Source organism: Rana temporaria, chromosome 8 (genome assembly GCF_905171775.1).
Source record: "Rana temporaria chromosome 8, aRanTem1.1, whole genome shotgun sequence".
NCBI lineage: Eukaryota > Metazoa > Chordata > Amphibia > Anura > Ranidae > Rana > Rana temporaria.
Genome location: NC_053496.1, coordinates 31,356,314 through 31,380,610, shown reverse-complemented (window position 1 = coordinate 31,380,610; position 24,297 = coordinate 31,356,314). Strand labels below are relative to the sequence as shown.

The 24,297-nt window shown below is 44.6% G+C and overlaps 1 protein-coding gene across 1 annotated transcript in view; it reads left to right on the top strand.

The window, feature by feature from the left end:
• SLC18A2 (solute carrier family 18 member A2) overlaps positions 1 to 24,297 on the top strand; it is a 73,504-nt gene that overhangs the window by 5,501 nt on the left and 43,706 nt on the right. The window contains exon 2 of the mRNA XM_040361491.1: positions 14,525 to 14,665. Within this exon, the coding sequence (XP_040217425.1) occupies positions 14,545 to 14,665 (121 nt within the window). The 5' untranslated portion in view covers positions 14,525 to 14,544. The remainder of the gene's footprint in view (positions 1 to 14,524; positions 14,666 to 24,297) is intronic.

Here is a 24,297-nt window from a genome sequence, read left to right as displayed (position 1 = left end):
AGACCCTTATCCCTCTGCTCCATATCCTGACCAACGGCACAGATCCCTCAGACCCTTATCCCTCTGCTCCATATGCTGACCAACGGCACAGATCCCCCAGACCCTTATCCCTCTATTCCATATCCTGACCTACATCACAGATCCCCCAGACCCTTATCCCTCTATTCCATATCCTGATCTACATCACAGATCCCCCACACCCTTATCCCTCTATTCCATATCCTGACCTACATCACAGATCCCCCAGACCCTTATCCCTATCCTCCATATCCTGACCCACATCACAGGTCTCCCAGACCCTTATCCCTCTGCTCCATATCCTGACCAACGGCACAGATCCCTCAGACCCTTATCCCTCTATTTCATATCCTGAGCTACATCAGAGAACCCCCAGACCCTTATCCCTCTGCTCCATATCCTGACTCATATCACAGGTCTCCCAGACCCTTATCCCTCTGCTCCATATCCTGACCCACGGAACAGATCCCTCAGACCTTTATCCCTCTGTTCCATATCCTGACCCACAGCAGAGATCCCCCAGACCCTTTGCCCTCTGCTCAGTATCCTGACCCACAACAGAGATTCCCCAGACCCTTAGCCCTCTGCTCCGTATCATGACCCACATCACAGGTCTCCCAGACCCTTATCCCTCTGCTCCATATTCTGACCAACGGCACAGATCCCTCAGACCCTTATCCCTCTGCTCCATATCATGACCCACATCACAGGTCTCCCAGACCCTTTTCCCTCTGCTCCATATCCTGACCCACATCACAGGTGTCCCAGACCCTTATCCCTCTGCTCCATATCCTGACCAACGGCACAGATCCCTCAGACCCTTATCCCTCTGCTCCATATCCTGACCCACAGCAGACATCTCCTCAGACCCTTATCCCTCTGCTCCATATCCTGACCCACAGCAGAGATCTCCTCAGACTCTTATCCCTCTGCTCCATATCCTGACCCACGGCACAGATCCCTCAGACCCTTATCCCTCTGCTCCATATCCTGACCCACGGCACAGATCCCTCAGACCCTTATCCCTCTGCTCCATATCCTGAACCACAGCAGAGATCCCTAAGACCCTTATCCCTCTGCTCCATATCCTGAACCACAGGAGAGATCCCACAGACCCTTATCCCTCTGCTCTATATCCTGACCCACAGCACAGATCTCCCCAGACCATTGTCCCTCTGTTCCATATCCTGACACACAGCAGAGATCCCTCAGACCCTTATCCCTCTGCTTTATATTCTGACCCACAGCAGAGATCTCCCCAGACCCTTAGCCCTCTGCTTTATATTCTGACCCACAGCAGAGATCTCCCTAGACCCTTATCCCTCTGCTCCATATCCTGACCCACAGCACAGATCTCCCCAGACCCTTATCCTTCTGTCCTATCTAAACACTTCAGCAGAGATCCCCCAGACCCTAACCCTTCTGCTGGTTATGCCGATCCCCTGGCAGTCTTCCCGAATTCCTGGTCCCCCTGTCCCAGCTGCTCCAGCCTCCTTCAGAGTTTGATGTGGAAATCTCAGAATAGAGCCTGCAGCATCCTCAGGAAATCTCCAACCTGCATTGCCCTATATTCCATCTAACCTCATTTCATGGCTCTTCATTCAACTGATCATATTCTGCAGACATCTTCCCTCCGCTCTTTCGTCTGGAGAAAGGGATGAATCTGGGCTGCTGAAGGCTTTCTAATTGAATTGTCTGATTTGCTTATCTCTCCCCCGTAATAGATCCCAATGTTGACTGATATACAGATTGCCCGCACCTTGCGGAGTCCCAAATCTCATCAATATTCTTCCTGGAAAACTTTTATCCACTAACTTCTAATCTGTGAAGTCTTCTATCCCTGCCAGAGATTGCAGGGTGACACAAAGTACAATAGGGTGCCCCATTTCTGCAATAATGATAAATTACATTTCACCCACATGTGCAGCACTGAGCCTGGGGTCACTGGAAGAATTGGCACACCTCTGATGGGGATCAGTGCCCTCCAGGGATTCACAAGACTAGATTTATACAAAGAGTGTGTGTATTAGATTTTACAGATCATTCTGTTTATATATTATCACAACTACTGCCATTGGCCAGACAATGGATCAGCCTTGCGAATGGTGACTACATACCTCCCAACTGTCTCTGATTTCGAGGGACTGTCCCTGATTCGGAGAAATGTCCCTCTGTCCCTCATTCTCCTCATTTGTCCCTCATTTTGGTCTGATCTATATAGATGTGTATAAAATGCACTTTTTATCTATCAAAAAGTGTTTCCCAGTGCTAAACTTTCATCTGTTTTTTTAAATTGCTGCATTTGTAAATTCCAAAATCCAATATAAAGGAATAGTAGTGGTAAAAAAAAGCACTTGTGGGTTTAACCAATCTTATTTTTTTGTACAATTCTCCTTTAAGGGGGCGTGGCAAGGGGTGTGTCCTATGCCTGCATACTTTTGCTGATAGGTGTCCCTCATTCCAATCTCAGAAAGTTGGGAGGTATGTAACTATGGTTGCTATGGATTATGAATGATATTGATTGTAGATTGCTATGGGTTAGGAATGACAGTGGTGGTGGGTTGCTATGGGTTACGGTTGATGCTGATGATGAATTACAGTGGGATATGATTGATGCTGATGATGTGTACATATTGATCACAATTTATGCTTAGAAAAGGTTACAATTGATGCTGATGATGTGTTGCTGTGGTTTACAATTGATGCAGATTAAGGATTGCTATTGGTTGAGAATGAGGCTGAGGTTGGGTTGCTATGGGTTTTATTTGATGCTTATGATGGGTTGCTATTGGTTAGGGATGATGCTGATGACTGCTGCTGGTGATGGTGATGATTTATGCTGGTGATGGGTTACCATTAATACTAATGATGCATTGCTAATGATGAGACTGATGCTGATAATGGGAGGCTATGAGTTATGATTGTTGATGACGACAATGGGTAGGTATTGATCTCAATTTATGATTATGAAAGTTCTCCAGGGTTTACAATTGATGGGTTGCTTTGAGTTAAAATTGACGGAGGTTAAGGATTGCTATTGGTTGAGAATGATGATATGGGTTTCTACGATAATGGAAGGTTGCTCTGAGTTTGGATTGATGCTAATGATGGGTTGCTATTGGTTATGACTGATGCTGGTGATGAATATATATACTATATGCTATAGGTTGTGATTTATGCTGGGGATGGATTGCTATGGGTAACAATTGATAATGATGGTGGATTGCTAATAGTGAGTGAGTGAGTGAGAAACTTATATAGCGCAACACATGCGAACTGAATCGCCTCTGGGTGCTTGGTATCCATTCCCTGGGCCCTCAGAAGACATGGGTTTTGATCTTTCTCCTGAAGGCCAAGTGGTTTTCTTCCAACCGGATGCTGGTTGGAAGAGTGTTCCATAGTCTGGGTCCTTGGACGGCAAATCTTCGTTCTCCTTTGGACTTGTATCTGGTTTTGGGTATCCGGAGTAGATTTTGGTTGGTGGATCGCAGAACGCAATTGGTGTTGTGAGCTTTTAGTTTTTCGCATTGATATTGGGGGCATTTCCCAGAATACACTTATGAGTTAGAGTGCCTTGAAAGTGATTCTGTCTTTTACTGGCAACCAATGCAGGGATCTCAGTGAAGGTGAGATGGATTCCCATGGTTTTTTTTCCAGTCACTAGTCGAGCGGCCGTATTTTGAACGACCTGCAGGCGAGTGATTTGGTACTTTGGGAGTCCGAGATAGAGGGCATTTGCATAGTCAAGTCTGGAGTTGATAATTGTTCCCACCACGACTGCTATGTCTTCTTTTGGAATAAAGGGAGTGAGTCTGCGTAGTAGGCGCAGCAGATGGTGGGATCCGCTGACTACTGACCCTATTTGTGTATCCATTGTCATGTAGGTGTCGAAGATGAGACTTTTAACTTTGGTGCTAGGGGTGATGGTTTGACTCAGAATGGGCAGGGGCGTCCATGTTTTTGCGGGATGATTCTTTCGATTGGTGTGAAAATAGTGAGAATGATTCTGATAATAGCTTACTATGAGTTAGGATTGATGATGAATTGATGGATTGCTAATGGTGAGAATGACACCGATAATGGGTTGCTATGAGTTATGATTGATGATGATGGTAGGTATTGGTCACAATTTATGCTTTTGAAAGGTCTCCAAGGGTTACGATTGAGTCTGATGATGGGTTGCTAAGAGTTACAATTGTTGCAGATTAAAGATTGCTATTGGTTGAGAATGATGCTTTCTGTGGGTTGCTATGGGTTTGGTTTGATGCTAATGATGGATTGCTATTGGTTAATAACGATGCTGATGATAGCTTGCTATTGCTTACAATTGATGTTGGGTTACTATGGGCTATGACTGATGCAGGTGATGGCTTGCTATGGGTTAAGATTAATGGTGGTGATGGGTTACTATGGGTTCTAATTGATGCAGATTAAGGATTGCTATTGCTCAAGAATGATGCTGATGATGGGTTGCTATTACAATTAAGGTTGATGGTGGGTTGCTATGGGTTATGACTGATGCTGATGATAGATTGCTATTGATTTATAATTAATGCTGGTGATGGGTTACAATTTATGTTGGATTTCTATTGGTTAGAATGTTGCTGATAAAGGGCTGCTATGAGTTATAAACAATGCTAATAATGGGATGCGATTGATAATGCACGTTGCTGAAGATGGTTTGCTATGGATGATGGGTTGCCATTAGAAATGATGATGGGCTGGTTTGGGTTATAATTGATGCTGATGATGGTTTGCTATGGATGATGGGTTAGTTTGGGTTATGACTGATGCTGGGTTGCTATGGGTTAGAGCTCTTCACATTTCAATAAACATCCCGGGATAACCTTAATACAGGTAACCTGTCTATTTTCACCTACACCAGAGTTTGGGCATTGCCAGGCAGTTTATATTCCTTTGCTGCATCTTCTGGGGGCAGGGATCCTCAAACTACGGCCCTCCAGCTGTTGTAGAACTACACTTCCCATGAGGCATTGTAATGCACTGACATTCACAGACATGACTAGGCATGATGGGAATTGTAGTTCCTGAACACCTGGAGGGCCATAGTTTGAGGACCCATGTTCTGGGGGGTCAGTTTTTTTTTATTTACAGCCAAATTCATGTCAATATACATTTTTTTGGGGAGGGAGTAGGATAGGCCAGCTTTGTTAGGTTTTTATAGCTTTGTCCTCATTGATGAGATTTCTTTTGATTTTAGTCCCAGTTAGACATCTAAGGGTGGATTTACTAAAGGCAAATAGACTGTGCATTCTACAAGTGCAGTTGCTCCAGAGCTTAGTAAAATGAGGGGAAGCTCCGCTAACTTCCATCATCCAATCAGGTGCAAGCTAAATTGCATAGTTACCTAGTAGGTGAGGTTGAAAAAAGTCCATCAAGTCCAACCTATGTGTGTGATTATATGTCAGTATTACATTGTATATCCCTGTATGTTGTGGTCGTTAAGGTGCTTATCTAATCGTTTCTTGAAACCATCAATGCCCCTCGCTGAGACCACCGCCTGTGGAAGGGAATTCCACATCCTTGCTGTTCTTATTGTAAAGACCTCTCTACATAATTTAAGGTTAAACCTCTTTTATTCTAATTTTATTTTAATGAGTGGCCACGTGTCTTGTTAAACTCCCTTCCGGGAAAATTTTATCCCTATTGTGGGGTCACCAGTACGGTATTTGTAAATTGAAATCATATCCTTTCTCAAACGCGTCTCTTCTCTAGAGAGAATAAGTTCAGTGATCGCAACCTTTCCTCATAACTAATATCCTCCAGACCCTTTATTAGCTTTGTTGTCCTTCTTTGTACTCTCTCCATTTCCAATATATTCTTCCTGCTCAGAACTGGACAGCATACTCCAGGTGCGGCCAGACCAGAGTCTTTTAGAGAGCGGGAGAATTATCGTTTTATCTCTGGAGTTAATCCCCTTTTTAATGCATGCCAATATTCTGTTTGCTTTGTTAGCAGCAGCTTGGCATTGCATGCCATTGCTGAGCCTATCATCTACTGGGACCCCCAGGTCCTTTTCCATCCTAGACTTCCTCAGAGGTCCCCCCCCCCCCATGTTTAGATTTCATTTTTTATTTTTGCCACCCAAATGCATTATTTTACTACATTGAACCTCATTTGCCATGTAGTTGCCCACCCCATTAATTTGTTCAGATCTTTTTGCAAGGTTTCCACATCCTGCGGAGAAGTTATTGCCCTGCTTCGCTTAGTATTGTCCGCAAATACAGAGATTGCACTGTTTACCCATCCTCCAGGTCATTTATGAACAAATTAAACAGGATATGGTCCCAGCACAGAACCCTGTGGTACCCCACTACCCACCCCACTACCCCCCCCCTGACCATTCCGAGAATTCCCCATTTATCACAACCCTCTGAACTTGCCCTTGTAGCCAGTTTTCAATCCATGTACTCACTCTATGGTCCATGCCAACGGACCTTATTTTGTACAGTAAACGTTTATGGGGAACTGTGTCAAATGCTTTTGCAAAATCCAGATACACCACGTCTACGGGCCTTCCTTTATTTAGATGGCAACTCACCTCCTAATAGAAGGTTAATAGATTGGTTTGGCAAGAACGATTCTTCATGAATCCATGCTGATTACTGCTAATGATACAGTTCTCATTACTAAAATCTTGTATATAGTCCCTTATCATTCCCCCCATGAGCTTACATACTATTGATGTTAGGCTAACTGGTCTGTAATTCATAGGGATGTATTTTGGGCCCTTTTAAAATATTAGTGCTACATTGGCTTTTCTCCAATCAACTGGTACCATTCCAGTCAGTAGACTGTCAGTAAAAATTAGGAAAAATGGTCTGACAATTACTTGACTGAGTTCCCTAAGTACCCTCGGGTGCAAGCCATCTGGTCCCAGTGATTTATTAATGTTAAGTTTCCCAAGTCTAATTCTAATTCTGTCCTCTGTTAACCATGGAGGTGTTTCCTGTGATGTGTCATAAGGATAAACACTGCAGTTTTGGTTACTGAAGCCCCCGATTCCCTTGTGAAGAAGGAAAAGAATAAATTCAATACCTTCACCATCTCCCCATCCTTTGTAACCAGATGTCCTTCCTCATTCTTTATGGGGCCAATATATTATGTCCTCCCTTTTTTACTGTTTACATACTTAAAGAATTTCTTTGGATTGTTTTTGCTCTCCTCCGCTATGTGTCTTTCATATTCTATCTTAGCCGCCATAATTGCACCCTTACATATCTTGTTGCATTCTTTATAAAGTCGGAATGCTGATGATGATCCCTCAACCCTGTATTTTTTAGGGTCTTCTCCTTTGTTTTTATAGGCATTTTTACATTGGAGTTAAGTTATCCAGGACTTTTGTTCGCTCTTTTAAATTTATTACCCAATGGAATGTATTAATGGCTAATGCCCTTATTTAATATGTTCTTAAAGCAAACCAATCTCTCCGTGTTTTTTGTTCCTAGAATTTTATCCCAATTCATGCCTTCTAGCAAGGTTCGTAGTTCAGGGAAGTTGGCTCTTTTGAAATTCAGTGTCTTTGTATTCCCCTTATGTTTCCTATTTGTGTGATTTTTACTAAAGCCAATTGACCTGTGATCGATGTTACCTAAATTCCCCCGTATTTCCACATCCGTGATCAGCTCTGTATTGTTGGTAATCAGTAGATCCAGTAACGCTTTATTTCTAGTTAGTGCGTTTGCCATCTGACCCATAGAATCTGACCCATAAAATTGTCCTGCAAGACATTTAGGAACTGGCGAGCCTTAGATGAATGCGTGTTTCCCTCCGCCCAGTCCATGTCTGGATAATTAAAATCCCTCGTTATGATAACACTTCCCATTCTTGCTGCTAATCCAAATTGTGATAGTAGATCTGTCTCCCCCTCCTCCCTCAGATTAGGGGGCCTATAGCATACTTCCAGTATTATTTTCCCCTTAGTTTCATCCCTTTGGAGCTCTACTCTTAAAGCGGGGGTTCTCCCATAAATGTTTTTTTAACCTTTAATACCCTTAGATGCATGCTCATTTTGTCTAGGGGAATCGGCTAGTTGTTTTAAAATCCGAGCATTACTTACCATTGTAGAGGGCGATCTTCTCCGCCACTTCCGGGTATGGGTCTTCGGGAGTGGGCGTTCCTTCTTGATTGACAGTCTTCCGACAGGCTTCCGACGGTCGCATCCATCGCGTCACGAGTAGCCGAAGGAAGCCGAACATCGGTGCGGCTCTTTACTGCGCCTGCGCACCGACGTTCGGCTTCTTTCGGAAAATCGCGACGCGATGGATGCGACCGTCGGAAGCCTTTCGGAAGACTGTCAATCAAGAAGGAATGCCCAGTCCCGCAGCCCATACCCGGAAGTGGCGGAGAAGATCGCCCTCTACAACGGTAAGTAATGCTCGGATTTTAAAACAACTAGCCGATTCCCCTAGACTAAACGAGCATCCATCTAAGGGTAAAAAGAGCATATTACCGGTGAACCTCCGCTTTAAGGATTCCACCTCCTACATACTCCTGCGGGTTCACTATACACCGGCCAGGCTGGCGAGGATGGGACTGGGGGTAGACCCCTGCTGTACTAGATGCTGTAGAGACCATGGAGATCTCATTCACCTCCTGTGGCGATGCCCGAAGCTCCATCTATACTGGTCAGGGGTGGTGGACACGATTAACAGGGCCTTTCAGGCTCAGGTTCCTTTGGAGCCCAAGGTGTGTCTCCTGGGGATCACGGAGGGTCTCCTGGTAGAGGATATCCCTAGACAGGCTATAGGCAGAGCCCTGTTCCAGGCTCGCTTGACAATACTGAGACACTGGAAGGACACTGAACCACCAACAGTGCAGGAATGGGTTAAACAAATGGGAGTCACTCTGAGGTTGGAGAAGGTGGTGTATCAGAAACGAGGGACAAGCGGTAAATATGAGAAGTTGTGGGCCCAGTGGTTGGATGTTCCTGGGCTTGCCCCAATAGATTTGGTATATGACAGGTTATTTTAGAACCTCTTCTAGTCGGGTTGGGAGCAACCTCACAAGCCCCGCAGGGGGAGGGGACGGGAATAGTGGCAGGGAATTTTACCACGATGCGGAGATTTGACTGTAGTGCAAAGTTTTGTTTTATGTGTACTCTCCCATGTGATTTTCAATGTGAATATGCTCTGGAGATTGTAAACTGTTTTATTTTTATATATGCTCAATAAAAAACCTTTGTTTGAGAAAAAAAAAAAGGATTCCACCTCCTCCCTAGCTCCCTTAGCGATGTCATCTCTCACATTCACTTGTACATTATTCTTGATATATATGCATATCCCTTCCCCATAGGTGTGCGCAGCCTATGGCATTAGGATGTGCATCCCAAAACTCAAACACACATGCGTGAGCATATATATATATATATATATATATATATATATATATATATACACACACACACTGTATATACACACACACAAACACTCATATATGTACATAAAACCACCCATTTATGTTCCTGCCTGACCCAAGTGCCTTTGTTCACCTTTTTATTAAAGAATAATAAATGGATAGATTTTTGCTAGGGCATTAAAAAAAGAATAAAACTGGAGAATGCAAAGTATTGCACCCGCAATCAGCAGAGTGCGGGTGAAGTTTCAGGCTCCTGCAGACACTGTTGCCCATACCTCTGTATGGCTGTCATTGCAGAGCTGTAGGCAGTGTGAATGAATTACAGGTGTGCTGATCAGTGTGCCAGCTGCAGTGTTGGATTGAACTTGTAGTTTATACATTCTCAGTTTCCTATGACTTAGACTACTTTCACATTGAGGTGCTTTGCAGGCGCTATAGCACCTGCAAAGCGCCCTGAAAGAGTCTCTCCTTATACTCCAGTGTGAAAGCCAGAGGGCTTTCACACTGGAGCGGTGCGCTGGCAGGACGTTTAAAAAAGTCCTGCGAGCTGCATCTTTGAGGCGCTGTAGGAGCGGTGAAAAGCTGGGCACTTTTAATTCCTAGCGGCTGAAGAAAGGGTTAAAACTGTTGCAGGCGCTTCGCCAGTGCAGCCCATTCATTCCAATGAGCATGTGGCGGTTTTTGAAGCGGTGTATACAGCGCTACCAAACCACCCCAAAGATGCTGCTTGCAGGACCTTTTCTAACATCCTGCAAGCTCACTGTCCCCAGTGTAAAAGCACTCAGGCCTTCACTGAGGAGGCATTTTTCAGGCGTTTAAACGCCTGAAAAATACCCATTGTGAAAAGGGTGTTAAGTTACTAGCTGGGGTCACACGCCAGCCTCCCCATCATACCATACTGGGTTAATGTCCCTCTATGGTATGTGATGATGTCATGGCTTTGGGGTGAAGGAAAAGAGATTAGAATCAGGTAAGTGAAAGAGGTCACCCCCCCACACACTGCAAGGCTGGACATTTTTACTGTCCTGGAGTTGGGCTGTATTATTATGATAAGCTTTTTGATAGGTTAGGAATTCCTGGGATTTCTGAGGTGCTCCATAGATGTACTCCATATACACTAGGGCTGTACAAATTAACTTTTAATTAATCGATTAATCTTTAATTTTTTTGATCAATCAAAATCTCCTAATTCAAATGATCCGGGTAGGGGGCGTGGATCATTTAAATTAGGCGCGTTCCCGCGCCGATTGTACTGCGCATGCTCCGTCTGGAAATTTCCCGCCGTGCTTTGCGCGAAATTACGTCGCAAGACGTAATTTTTAGAATGATACACAAAAAGACACACAAGCTCCTGCGCACGGGTGGATTGTCCGACAGTTAGTCTATATTCCGCATGGGATTTTCCACAAATATCAAAACTGGTAACAAAGGCCTTGCTGCCCTTCACGGACGGGGGAACATCCTAGCAGAAAACGAAGAAAAGAAAAAGAAAGGCGCACCAGCCTAGTGTATTACCGTTTGACAATTTAATAAATAGATAAGGTAAAATAAAACTACTCACAAACGAGATAGTATAAAAGGCTTGTCAACAACGGTTGATGATGAATCCCGAGCCACAATCCCGAATAGGGGTGAAAGAGGTGTGTCACTGCCGGCTGACGTGTTTCAAGGCAACACGTCAGCTTACGTCCATTCCTATTCACGGACGTCTTACGCAAAAAAAAAAAAATTCAAATTTCGACGCGGGAACGACGGCCATACTTTAACATGGCATGTCTATTTTTACACCACCTAAATAGCAGGTGTAACTTTATGCCAGAAAAAGCTGACTACAGACGACGTAAGAGAATGCGACGACTGCGCGTACGTTCGTGGATCGACGGAAATAGCTAATTTGCATACCCGACGCTGAAAACAACGCGAACTCCACCCAGCAGGCGCAGAAGTATTGCATCTAAGATCCGAAGGCGTACGAAGCCGTACACCTGTCGGATCGAAGCCAAAAGCCGTCGTATCTTGGTTTGAGAATACAACATACGACGCGGGAAATTTGAAAGTACACCGGCGTATCAGTAGATACGCCGGCGTACTTCTTCTGTGAATCTGCCCCTCCATTTTTAAATTTACATCGATTTTATCTCCAGTGCAATATTTATTTTGTTACCTACTAAAGTTTTAATGCTATTCCCATCGAGCGCTGTCTTTGTGTGTTTTTTGTATCCTGCTATCCATTTTTCCAGTGGTTGGTAGCTGCACTGGGAATCAGCCTGCAAGGAGATCAGCTAAAAGTAGTTGAATCTGTATATGCGTTATAATTATTCGAAATTAATCGATTAATCGATTTGAAAAAAAAAAACGATTAATCGAACAGAACATTTTTGATCAGTAACAGCCCTAATATACACACACACACACACACACACACACACACACACTGTATGTTATTAAAAAATAATTATTTTAACAGGATGTAATGTGTATATAGAATCCATTTATGTAACACCTCAGAAGTCCCAAGAATTCCTAACCTGTTGAAGAATTTTACTTTCTCTTTCTGTAAACTTGCACAGGGCAGGTTTACAGCACAGAATTGTATAGTGGCAGAGTCAGTACTCACAAGTACAAGGCTGAGATCTTCAGTCACCCCCAGCCTGGGAGAGCTGTGCTGGCTGCTGGACAGGAGGAAAGTGATCCAGGGTGCACTCTGTGTGTGTGATGATCTCTTCCTCTTCCTGCTCCTCCCACCTGTACTTCAGCTGTAAAAGCTCTGACTGACTCAGCCAGACAGGAACCAAGAAGAGAGACACAGTTTCCCCCCAAATTCTGCATCAGAGAGGAGATGGCAAGCAGCTGTCTTCTGGTACACAGGGCATAGGATGGTGGGTAACTACTGTGAGGACTGCAGCCACAGCTGTGAAATAAGCAGTATTCAATGCTCTCTGAAGTTTGCATGCTACATCTCTGACAGTGGGCAGCGGAGTGATATTCAGCTGAGCTGACAGGGATGCTGACTGTAGCCGGAACTACAGAGTCAGCATCGGAAAATGCGGCTGACTGACTGATTACTCCGCAGCCAGGGGCTGCAGTTCCCACAGGAGTTGTACTAGGGTTGTCACCTCATCCCTTTAAAACAGAACACATATGAATTACACAGGTTCTGTGGCTGATTAAGGTGGTAATTGAACTCAAGTGGAGCCTTATCTAAATTAAATTAGCCTCAGAACCTGTGTAATTCATATGTGTTCTGTTTTAAAGGGATGAGGTGGCAACCCTAAGTTGTACACATCCTCCATGACAAATAGTCCCACTTGCAGTTACCAGTGTCAATTAGAGAAAAAGAGTTCTCACACATTTTGGCAGCAAAAAAGCCCTGAGGTGTGCCTGGGCATTAGGGTGTGCCCAGGCACACCCTGTGCACACGCCTATGCCATTCCCCCTTTTTTACCCTCTCTATGCTTGCGATAAAGGGTATACCCTTGAATGGTTGACAGCCAATCATGAGAGCTGTTGAAACAGGTCTCTGAAAATCCCCCAAAATCCAAATCCTCCTCATACAACAGTATCTCTTGTCTGCCAGGCTCCTAATTTACTAAGCTCTGGAGCAACTGCACTTGCTGAGTGTACAGTCTATTTGCGTTTAGTAAATCAACCTCACAGTGTCACCAAGACACTGGACATTTTTCCAGCAGAACACAGCAATAAAAACCTGACAGGTTCTCACTAGGGTTGTCCCGATACCATTTTTTTAGGACTGAGTACAAGTACCGATACTTTTTTTCATGTACTCGCCGATACCGAATACCGATACTTTTTTTTAAATGTGTCCCCAAATGCAGCCATGTCCCCCACATATTGCAGCCATGTCCCCCACATATTGCAGCCATGTCCCCCATATATTGCAGCCATGTCCCCCACATATTGCAGCCATGTCCCCCCACATATTGCAGCCATGTCCCCCCACATATTGCAGCCATGTCCCCCCACATATTGCAGCCATGTCCCCCCACATATTGCAGCCATGTCCCCCACATATTGCAGCCATGTCCCCCACATATTGCAGCCATGTCCCCCCACATATTGCAGCCATGTCCCCCCACATATTGCAGCCATGTCCCCCCACATATTGCAGCCATGTCCCCCACATATTGCAGCCATGTCCCCCCACATATTGCAGCCATGTCCCCCCACATATTGCAGCCATGTCCCCCCACATATTGCAGCCATGTCCCCCCACATATTGCAGCCATGTCCCCCACATATTGCAGCCATGTCCCCCCACATATTGCAGCCATGTCCCCCCACATATTGCAGCCATGTCCCCCACATATTGCAGCCATGTCCCCCCACATATTGCAGCCATGTCCCCCACATATTGCAGCCATGTCCCCCACATATTGCAGCCATGTCCCCCACATATTGCAGCCATGTCCCCCACATATTGCAGCCATGTCCCCCCACATATTGCAGCCATGTCCCCCCACATATTGCAGCCATGTCCCCCACATATTGCAGCCATGTCCCCCCACATATTGCAGCCATGTCCCCCCACATATTGCAGCCATGTCGCCCCACATATTGCAGCCATGTCGCCCCACATATATCTAGCCATGTCCCCCACATATATGCAGCCATGTCCCCCCATACCCAGATGATGCCGCCGCTGCCGCGTTAATCAGCGTGCGGGGAACATTACAGCTTTCGTTTGAATAGCTGTGTTCCCCACCGCGCCGCGTATAGACACTACCCCTTGCTCGGGATTGGACAGATCATCCGTCCAATCCAGAGCAAGGGGGAGTGTCTATACGCGGCGCGGCGGACGGGCAACAAAGCTATTCAAACGAAAGCTGTAATGTTCCCCGCGCGCTGATTAACGCGGCGGCAGCGGCTTTGCGGTATGCGGCGGCGGCCCTGCTAGCCCTAACAGTATGGCAGATTGTTGCTCTATCCAAGAAGAAATCTGCGTTACAAGAGTCAATCATGTATTTTCTGTGTGGTCCGTGGTGTTAGAGGGGTGCTGGGTGGGAGGGATTGGATGACTTGTTAGAATATAATGAGGGTTATGGAAATCCCAGACTATTTTGGGACCTCCTGTCATTGGCGACTCTCTAATCTCTCTCTCCATTTATAGGTGTGGTCCGGTTCTTCGCCATGTCGGCCACGGAGTTTAGCCTCATGAGATGGCTGCGGGAACGGAGACAGTCACGGAAATTAATCCTCCTGATCGTGTTTATCGCCCTGCTGCTGGATAACATGCTGCTCACCGTAGTCGGTAGGCACTACTTGCTGTGTGTGTGTTTGTGTATGTGTGTGCGTTTTCTTGTGTGTAGGTTTCTGCACTTGGTGCAAGTGTGTGTTTGTACATGCGCATGCTTGTGCTAACTCCACAAACTCCAGACCATGCCATTTATAGAACACACAGCATAAAATGTAAATAACCACCTGAAATGTGTTAATAACCATATAGACAGATCGGGCCAGATCCACAGACGAAGTACGCCGGCGTATCTACTGATACGCCGGTGTACTTTCAAATTTCCCACGTCGTATCGTTGTTTTGAATCCTCAAAACAAGATACGACGGCTTCTGGGTTAGATCCGACAGGTGTACGTCTTCGTACGCCTTCGAAACTAAGATGCAATACTCTGGCGTCCGCTGGGTGGCGTTTTCCGTGTCGGGTATGCAAATTAGCGATTTACGACGATCCACGAACGTACGCGCGGCCATCGCATTTTCTAACGTCGTCTGTAGTCGGCTTTTTCCGGCGTATAGTTAAAGCTGGTATTTTGCGGCGTATAGCTAGACTTGCCATGTTAAGTATGGCCGTCGTTCCCGTGTCGAAATTTGAATTTTTTGCGTAAGTCGTCCGTGAATAGGGATGGACGTAACTCACATCTAAGTTAAAAAAATGAAGTCCTAGCGACGTCATTTAGCGCAATGCACGTCGGAAAATTTTGGGACGACGCATGCGCAGTTCATTCGGCGCCGGGACGCGCTTCATTTAAATGAAACCCGCCCCCAACCCGCCCAATTTGAAATCTGCCGCCAGAAATACACTACGCAGCCGTAACTTACGGCGCGAACTCGCTGAGGATTCAAATATACGCCAGGTAAGGTACGGCGGCGTAGTGTATCTCTGATACGCTGCGCCGATCTACATGTATGTGGATCTGGCCCATCGAGTCTTGTCACATTGATGTCTGCTCTGTCCATGTCCTGCAATACTCACAGGCTAAACTTCCAGCTTATGTAGTCCGCCCTTTATACACAATATTTCAGAATTAAACTACAGACATTTCCGATCATGATGAAGATGCTTATAACTGACATTTGCCGCTTTCCATAAAGCTCATCCTAATCCAAATCTGTTACATACGGAGCCCCCATAGACATCTGATCTACAATCCGACCACCCTCAGGCATCGCAGTCATCTGAGCCTCATACTTAATGCTGCAGAGAGGTAAGACACTGACAGTGTTGTCCAACATGGAGAGCACCAATGGGGATTAGGTAACCAAACCAATTTACAGGGGTTGTAAGGGTTTGTTTTTTATTTTCTAAATAGGTTCCTTTAAGCTAGTGCATTGTTGGTTCACTTACTTTTTCCTTTGATTTCCCTTCTAAATGTTTTTTTCTTTGTTTTCTTTGTCTGAAGTTCTCACTTCCTGTTACCCCTCACTAGGGATGAGCTCCGGCGTGTTCGCACAGTCCACGTGCAGAGCCCGCCAGAAAGTCTGCACGCCGCTAATCACAGGCAGGGAGACATTTCCCGATCTCTGCAGCCGAGCATCAGGACAATGTCTCCCTGCCTGTGATTAGCGCCGTGCAGACTTTCTGGCGGGCTCTGCACGTGGACTGTGCGAACACGCCGGAGCTCATCCCTACTCCTCAGTTAGCTGTTCTGACTGACTAACCCCCAGCCAGATGATGGGGGCAAGCTTACTGAAGAGAAACAGGAAGAAAAAAATTCAGACAAAGAAAAAAAAGAATTAAAAGGGAAATCGAAGGAAAAGGTAAGTGAACCAACAATGCACTAGCTTAAAGGAACCTATTTAGAAAATAAAAAACTAACCTTTACAACCCCTTTAATTTCGGGGTTCTGAAAAGAGAAAGGGCATTTGCAGAACAGAATATCAGCCTTTCCTCTAGTGTCACCCCATTGGAGAATACTGAAGACATTATTTATTCCCTGTAGTTAGCCACAGCCAGATCAGGCTTATCTGTCCTGATTGTACAGATCAATCATTGAATCAGTAACCAATGTCAATACTATGCCAAACTCCAAAAGAAGCTGCCACAATTTCATCAAAACTTGCCATAAATATATCCAAACATACTTTAAGCAATAAATGTCACCATCACAAAATGCCAGCTTTAGAAAATGCCACCATCAATAGATACTACATTCAGAATCTGTCATCATCAGAAAATGCCATCATAGGGAAATGTCCTCAACAGGGAATGCTATCATCAGGAAATGCCATCATTGGGAAAAATCATCATCAGGAAATGCCTTTATCAGGAATTTTCACCATTAGGAAATGTCATCATCAAGAATTGTCTTCATCAGGAAATGTCATCATTGGGAAAAATCATCATCAGGAAATGCTTTTATCAGGAAATTTCACCATTAGGAAATGTCACCATCAAGAATTGTCTTCATCAGTAAATGTCATTTTGAGAAAAAGCTATCTTGAGGAAATGTCATCATCATGAAATGCTATCTTGAGGAAATGTCACCACCAGGAAATGTCATTATCAGGAAATGCTATTTTGAGGAAATGTCACCACCAGGAAATGCCTCCACTAGGAAATGCAACCACAACAAGAAATGTCACCCTCAGGAAATGCCTCCTTCAGGAAATGCCTCCAGCAATAAATATCATCATCAGGAAATGCCATCATTGGGAAAAATCATCATCAGGAAGTGCTTTTTATCAGGAAATGTCATCATCAAGAATTGTCTTCATCAGGAAATGCCATCATAGGGAAATGTCCTCAACAGGGAATGCTATCATCAGGAAATGCCATCATTGGGGAAAATCATCATCAGGAAATGCCTTTATCAGGAAATGTCATCATCAAGAATTGTCTTCATCAGGAAATGCTATCTTGAGGAAATGTCACCACCAGGAAATGCCTCCACTAGGAAATGCAATCACAACAAGAAATGTCATCATCAGGAAATGTCATCATCAGGAAATGCCTCCCTCAGGAAATGCCTCCAGCAATAAATATCATCATCTGGAAATGCTATCATGATAAAATGTCATCAGCAGGAAAGGTCTTCATCAGCAAATGACAACATCAGGAAAAATAACTCTCTAGAAATGTCTCCATCAGGAAATACAACCAGCAAGAAATGTCATCATCAGGAATTGCCTCCATCTTGAAATACAACCAGCAAGAAATTCCACCCTCGGGAAATTACAACAGCAATAAAAATCATCATCAGGAAATGTTATCACCAGGAAATGCCATCATGATAAAATATCAGCAGGATAGGTCTTCAATCAGCAAATTCCACCATCAGGAAATGTCACCATCAGGAAATGACACCCTCAGGAAATGTCTTCATCAGAAAATATCATCACAAGGAAATGATGCCATCATCAGGACATGCCACCATCAGAAAATTACACCACCAGGAAATGTCTTCATCAGGAAATGCCACCATAGGTCATAAATAAATGTCAGAAAATATAGATCCCTTCAAATTAGTTCAAGAGTTACAAGTTTTCTTCCGCCAAATATTCATCAACATGATTTGAGGTCAGTGACTGGTGTGTGTGAAGATGGACTACAAATCCCAGCAACTCCAGAAGAGCAAAGACACACAGCCAGCAGTGTAATATAAGCAGACCTGTGAGTGACTCGGATGGATGGACTGCAAGTTCCAGCAATACTTATCCTTCTAAACATCAAAGCAGAAGGCACAGATCAGTCACAGGCAATGTCAAATAATTTGATGTATAACAGTCAGAAACATTGTTCTCCGTGGACAGCACAGCCCATAAAAATCTGAATTTGCGTTTAGTATTAGGCAGGGTTCACACTGCCGCACGGAGCGGCTCACAACAAAGGTCTGGTGTGTCCCTGTTCACCATTTCAGGTCCGATTTCAGTCAGAATTTGTGGCTGAATTTGGACTTGAAACGGACCAGAAGATGCACAGGACTCCTGTGCAGGGATGGACTGGCCATTGGGACTACAGGGAGTTTCCCGGTGGGCCGATGGCTCAGTGCGCTGGCTTCAGTGACAGCGGACCGCCGCCCCCCTCCGCTCCTCTGTCTCTCCCTTCCCGCAGCGCTCACCTCCTCTCCCTCCCCGCAGCGCTCACCTGGGGGGAACAAAGGACCAGAGGAGCAGGGGGGGGCGACAGAAGAGCATGGGGGAGGGGACAGACAGCTGACTCAACAGCTATGGCCTGGGAGTATCTCACTTCTGCCTAATCTTGTCCCATAAGGGGGGGCACCGAACTGATTCTTTGCCCCGGGTGAAATAATGTCTAGCTTCCCCACTGGTACTGCCTATAAGAGTACCAGTACCAGCCGTTCTACTCTAATAAAGTAGAACGGCTAGTGGCTAGTGAAGGGGAAGAGGGGGCTTGGGTGGCCCGGGGGGGGGGGGGGGGGTTGCGGGCGTTGTCTGGCCGCGATGGGAGAGACCTGTCAAGGTGGGCCAGTCTGGATGAATTCCAGGGCCAAATTTCTGTCCCAGTCCAGCCCTGCTCCTGTGTAATTCGCATCAGAGCAGCTCCGGAGATGTGTGAACCAGCTCCATAGAGAGTCGGTCATAGTCTCCTGCTATGCGAATTGGATGTGGAGAACTCTGCATCCAATTCTCAATAGTGTAAACTCAGCCTTATACAGTACCATGTCCTTAAAGGGGTTGTTCATGTTTTTTCACCTTAATGCATTCTATAACATGTTTGTTATTTTAGAAAAATAATAATCGAACCTTTACAACCCCTTTAATACAACTACCTGAAATCTTTATATTACCTTCCCATCATCAAACAGAAGGAACAACAGTGCCATTAGGGGAACACACAACCCTCAGCCAAGAGGACCGGTCTAATCTGTTTCTAGTATAAAAACAGAGGTCTCAGCTACATTTGTATCAGAGTGTTAATCTAATCAGAAAGAGCAGAAACATCTGGATTTTTCCCACAATACACACTGGCCTTATATTGACTTTACCATTAAAAACCCAAGCTGGATATTTTCTACATTCTTCAGGCTGATGGTGGGAGGTGATACACAGCAAGGTATTTATCTGCTCCCTCACAGGTGTGTTAATAACATGTTTCAGGCACTGGGAGTTGGAAGGGAATGGTCTTTGGGCACTGGGGTGTTTCTGAAGCTAAAGCCCTGTACACACGATCGGTCCATCCGATGAGAACGATCTGATGGACCGTTTTCATCAGTTAACCGATGAAGCTGACTGATGGTCCGTCGCGCCTACACACCATCGGTTAAAAAAACGATCATGTCAGAACGCGGTGACGTAAAACACAACGGCGTGCTGAAAAAAACGAAGTTCAATGCTTCCAAGCATGTGTCGACTTGATTCTGAGCATGCATGGATTTTTAAACGATGGACGTGCCCACAGACGATCGTTTTTCTTTCTATCGGTTAGGAATCCATCGGTTAAATTTAAAACAAGATTGCTTTTTTTTAACCGATGGATAAATAACCGAGGGCGCCCACACACGATCGGTTTGGACCGATCAAAACGGTCCATCAGACCGCTCTCATCGGATTAACCGATCATGTGTACGCGGCCTTACTGGGGGAGGACAGGTCAGCAGTATGAGGATGCTAATTATGGCCAGCTTTAGTGAATTGTCTGCGCAGAGCTTTGTTAATTCTGCATTCAGCAGTGAGTCGGTTAATTCTGCCCCCCCCCCTCCCTCCCCCCGGCTCTGCGTTTGTTCCCCGGCGGCACCTTGGATGTCTCCCTTTTATCTGAGCTTCTCTCATCATCTTCATATTAAATTCGTCACAATTTCCTGGCTGTGCCAACAAGCCTCAGTCAGCCCTATTGTGTGTCCGCTGTGTACATAGAGCACGAGCGGCCCGACCCCCTCCCCAGACCTAATCGTAATTCAATAATGCACAGACCGCTACAGACATCGCGTCCCCAACAACAATTTCACTCCAGGATTTTTATTTTATTCCCAAATGATCAGAAGAAGAAAAAAAAAATAAGCGGATATGTTTTATTGTAATTACATTGTAACTTTCTTGTCGCTTTCTCTGGGTAACGCATACAACATCCCAATTTTCTGCATTTCTAGAGACAAATGAGCACTTTCAATGTTGCCAACGATCGATCGAATCTGCAAACAACTAAATAGCCATAAATTCCCTTCCAATTGCTTTAGATTTGGTTCGGTCAAACTGAGTTTATTGGCCAAGGTGGAAAATTAAGGCTCAATCCGCAGAGATCATTTGTTTATAAAAATGATTGTATTATGAGATTATTTGGTGGAAACAGAAATGCAATTGATGATAACTAAATTACGATTGTAACGAATATAATAACTATTCATCAAAATCCCCTTCTCCCTGTGTGTGGCAGATTCATCGAATGGGTTTTCAGCTATAGATCGATTATTCCTATGGGACGAGATCAATAATAATATAAATTGGTTATTTATCGAAATGCATATGGACACCCTATGGCAGATTTCATCAAGTAGAGCTTGCAGAATATTATTTTTCTGTTGTATATTTTTTTTTACTTCATTTTTAAATACTGTTTGAAAAGATTTACGCAGGCTTTGTAAATTGAAGCATTTATTATAGTATAATGAATAATAAAGTAGTCAGTAATTATATATATGCAAATATAGAGTTATAAACCTTGAATTAAAGGTTGTAGGAAAGAAATAGGGAACCTCACTCCAGGTTATATACTGTGTATATATATATATATATACAGGGAGTGCAGAATTATTAGGCAAGTTGTATTTTTGAGGATTAATTTTATTATTGAACAACAACCATGTTCTCAATGAACCCAAAAAACTCATTAATATCAAAGCTGAATATTTTTGGAAGTAGTTTTTAGTTTGTTTTTAGTTTTAGCTATTTTAGGGGGAAATCTGTGTGTGCAGGTGACTATTACTGTGCATAATTATTAGGCAACTTAACAAAAAACAAATATATACCCATTTCAATTGTTTATTTTTACCAGTGAAACCAATATAACATCTCAACATTCACAAATATACATTTCTGACATTCAAAAACAAAACAAAAACAAATCAGTGACCAATATAGCCACCTTTCTTTGCAAGGACACTCAAAAGCCTGACATCCATGGATTCTGTCAGTGTTTTGATCTGTTCACCATCAACATTGCGTGCAGCAGCAACCGCAGCCTCCCAGACACTGTTCAGAGAGGTGTACTGTTTTCCCTCCTTGTAAATCTCACATTTGATGATGGACCACAGGTTCTCAATGGGGTTCAGATCAGGTGAACAAGGAGGCCATGTCATTAGTTTTTCTTCTTTTATACCCTTTCTTGCCAGCCACGCTGTGGAGTACTTGGACGCGTGTGATGGAGCATTGTCCTGCATGAAAATCATGTTTTTCTTGAAGGATGCAGACTTCTTCCTGTACCACTGCTTGAAGAAGGTGTCTTCCAGAAACTGGCAGTAGGACTGGGAGTTGAGCTTGACTCCATCCTCAACCCGAAAAGGCCCCACAAGCTCATCTTTGATGATACCAGCCCAAAGCAGTACTCCACCTCCACCTTGCTGGCGTCTGAGTCGGACTGGAGCTCTCTGCCCTTTACCAATCCAGCCACGGGCCCATCCATCTGGCCCATAAAGACTCACTCTCATTTCATCAGTCCATAAAACCTTAGAAAAATCAGTCTTGAGATATTTCTTGGCCCAGTCTTGACGTTTCAGCTTGTGTGTCTTGTTCAGTGGTGGTCGTCTTTCAGCCTTTCTTACCTTGGCCATGTCTCTGAGTATTGCACACCTTGTGCTTTTGGGCACTCCAGTGATGTTGCAGCTCTGAAATATGGCCAAACTGGTGGCAAGTGGCATCTTGGCAGCTGCACGCTTGACTTTTCTCAGTTCATGGGCAGTTATTTTGCGCCTTGGTTTTTCCACACGCTTCTTGCGACCCTGTTGACTATTTTGAATGAAACGCTTGATTGTTCGATGATCACGCTTCAGAAGCTTTGCAATTTTAAGAGTGCTGCATCCCTCTGCAAGATATCTCACTATTTTTGACTTTTCTGAGCCTGTCAAGTCCTTCTTTTGACCCATTTTGCCAAAGGAAAGGAAGTTGACTAATAATTATGCACACCTGATATAGGGTGTTGATGTCATTAGACCACACCCCTTCTCATTACAGAGATGCACATCACCTAATATGCTTTATTGGTAGTAGGCTTTCGAGCCTATACAGCTTGGAGTAAGACAACATGCATAAAGAGGATGATGTGGTCAAAATACTCATTTGCCTAATAATTCTGCACTCCCTGTATATATATATACACACACACACACACAGTAATATATATATATATATATATATATATATATATATATATATATATAGTGTTGGGGCCGATACCTAGCATTTGCAGAAGTACTTGTACTGCCTAGTCTGATACCTGGATTATAACTTTCCCCACCGCCACATCGATCATACCTGAGTGAGGTATGATCGGTGTGCCGGTGGGGGACGTTATAATCTCTGATCTCCCTGTGTGACTTTCAATAAAGCAGCCGACAGCCACTTCTCCTCCTCTCTCCTCGGCGGCCTTCAGCTGCTTTATTGAAAGCCACACGGGGAGATCGGAGATTATAACTTCGCCCAACGCCCAACCGATCGTTCCTGAGTGGGACACTCCTCTGGCTTTGTCGTCCTCTGTGCTCCTCCAGCTCCCCTCTGTGTCTTTCTCTGTACTCCTCCAGTCCCCCCAGTTTTCCTCCGGCCCCCCTCTGTGTGCTCCTTCCATACCCCCCCCCCCTACTGTTCTCCTTCAGTCCTCCTCTGTGTGATCCTCCGGTCCCCAACCCTAACCCCCCAGATCTTTCAGAATTGGGAGCGGAGGAGGGAGCAGGTAAATATGTTATTTACTGGCTCCTTCCTTTTCTGAATGGACAGAGTCAGTGATCACTGACTGTTCATTCATAACTGAGCATTGTAAACATTCGACAGACACCATAAGCCTTCAATTGACAGATTCTACCATAATTCAGATTTTCGGACAAATGCATTTTTTAACTAAACAAAATAAATAAAAACTAATTTCGGGAGTTACTAAATATATTTATTTTTCAGACGAAACCGAAATATTTCAGTGTGCACATGTCTACTAACTAATAGATTATCGGACGAAAGCGGTAAATTTCGTCCAATTTTCTTATGGTGTGAACTAGGCATTAGGTACAATAAGTCACATGACACTGCCAGCTTTTACCCAGGGCTTTTTTTTAGGGGGAACTTGGTGGAACTCAGTTCCACCACCTCTGGCTCAGACCCTTGGGTGCCTGCTCACCACAATCACTTGTAAACACAGAAGTCTGGTTTCTGTGTTTACAAGTCACAGCTCTGCACTCTGTGTGTAACCCCCCCTGAACTCTGCACTCTGAACTCTGAACTCTGCACTCTGCACTCAGCGCTCAGAACTCTGAACTCTGAACTCTGCACTCTGCACTCAGCGCTCAGAACTCTGAACTCTGCGCTCTGAACTCTGAACTCTGCACTCTGCACTCAGCGCTCAGAACTCTGAACTCTGCGCTCTGAACTCTGCACTCTGAACTCTGCACTGTATGTAATGCAATCCTGGTATTTAATGCCCCTTTAAGACCCTCCTACTGTTTGTGAAATCTGACCACACCCACTATTTGATGTGATTTGGAGGGTGT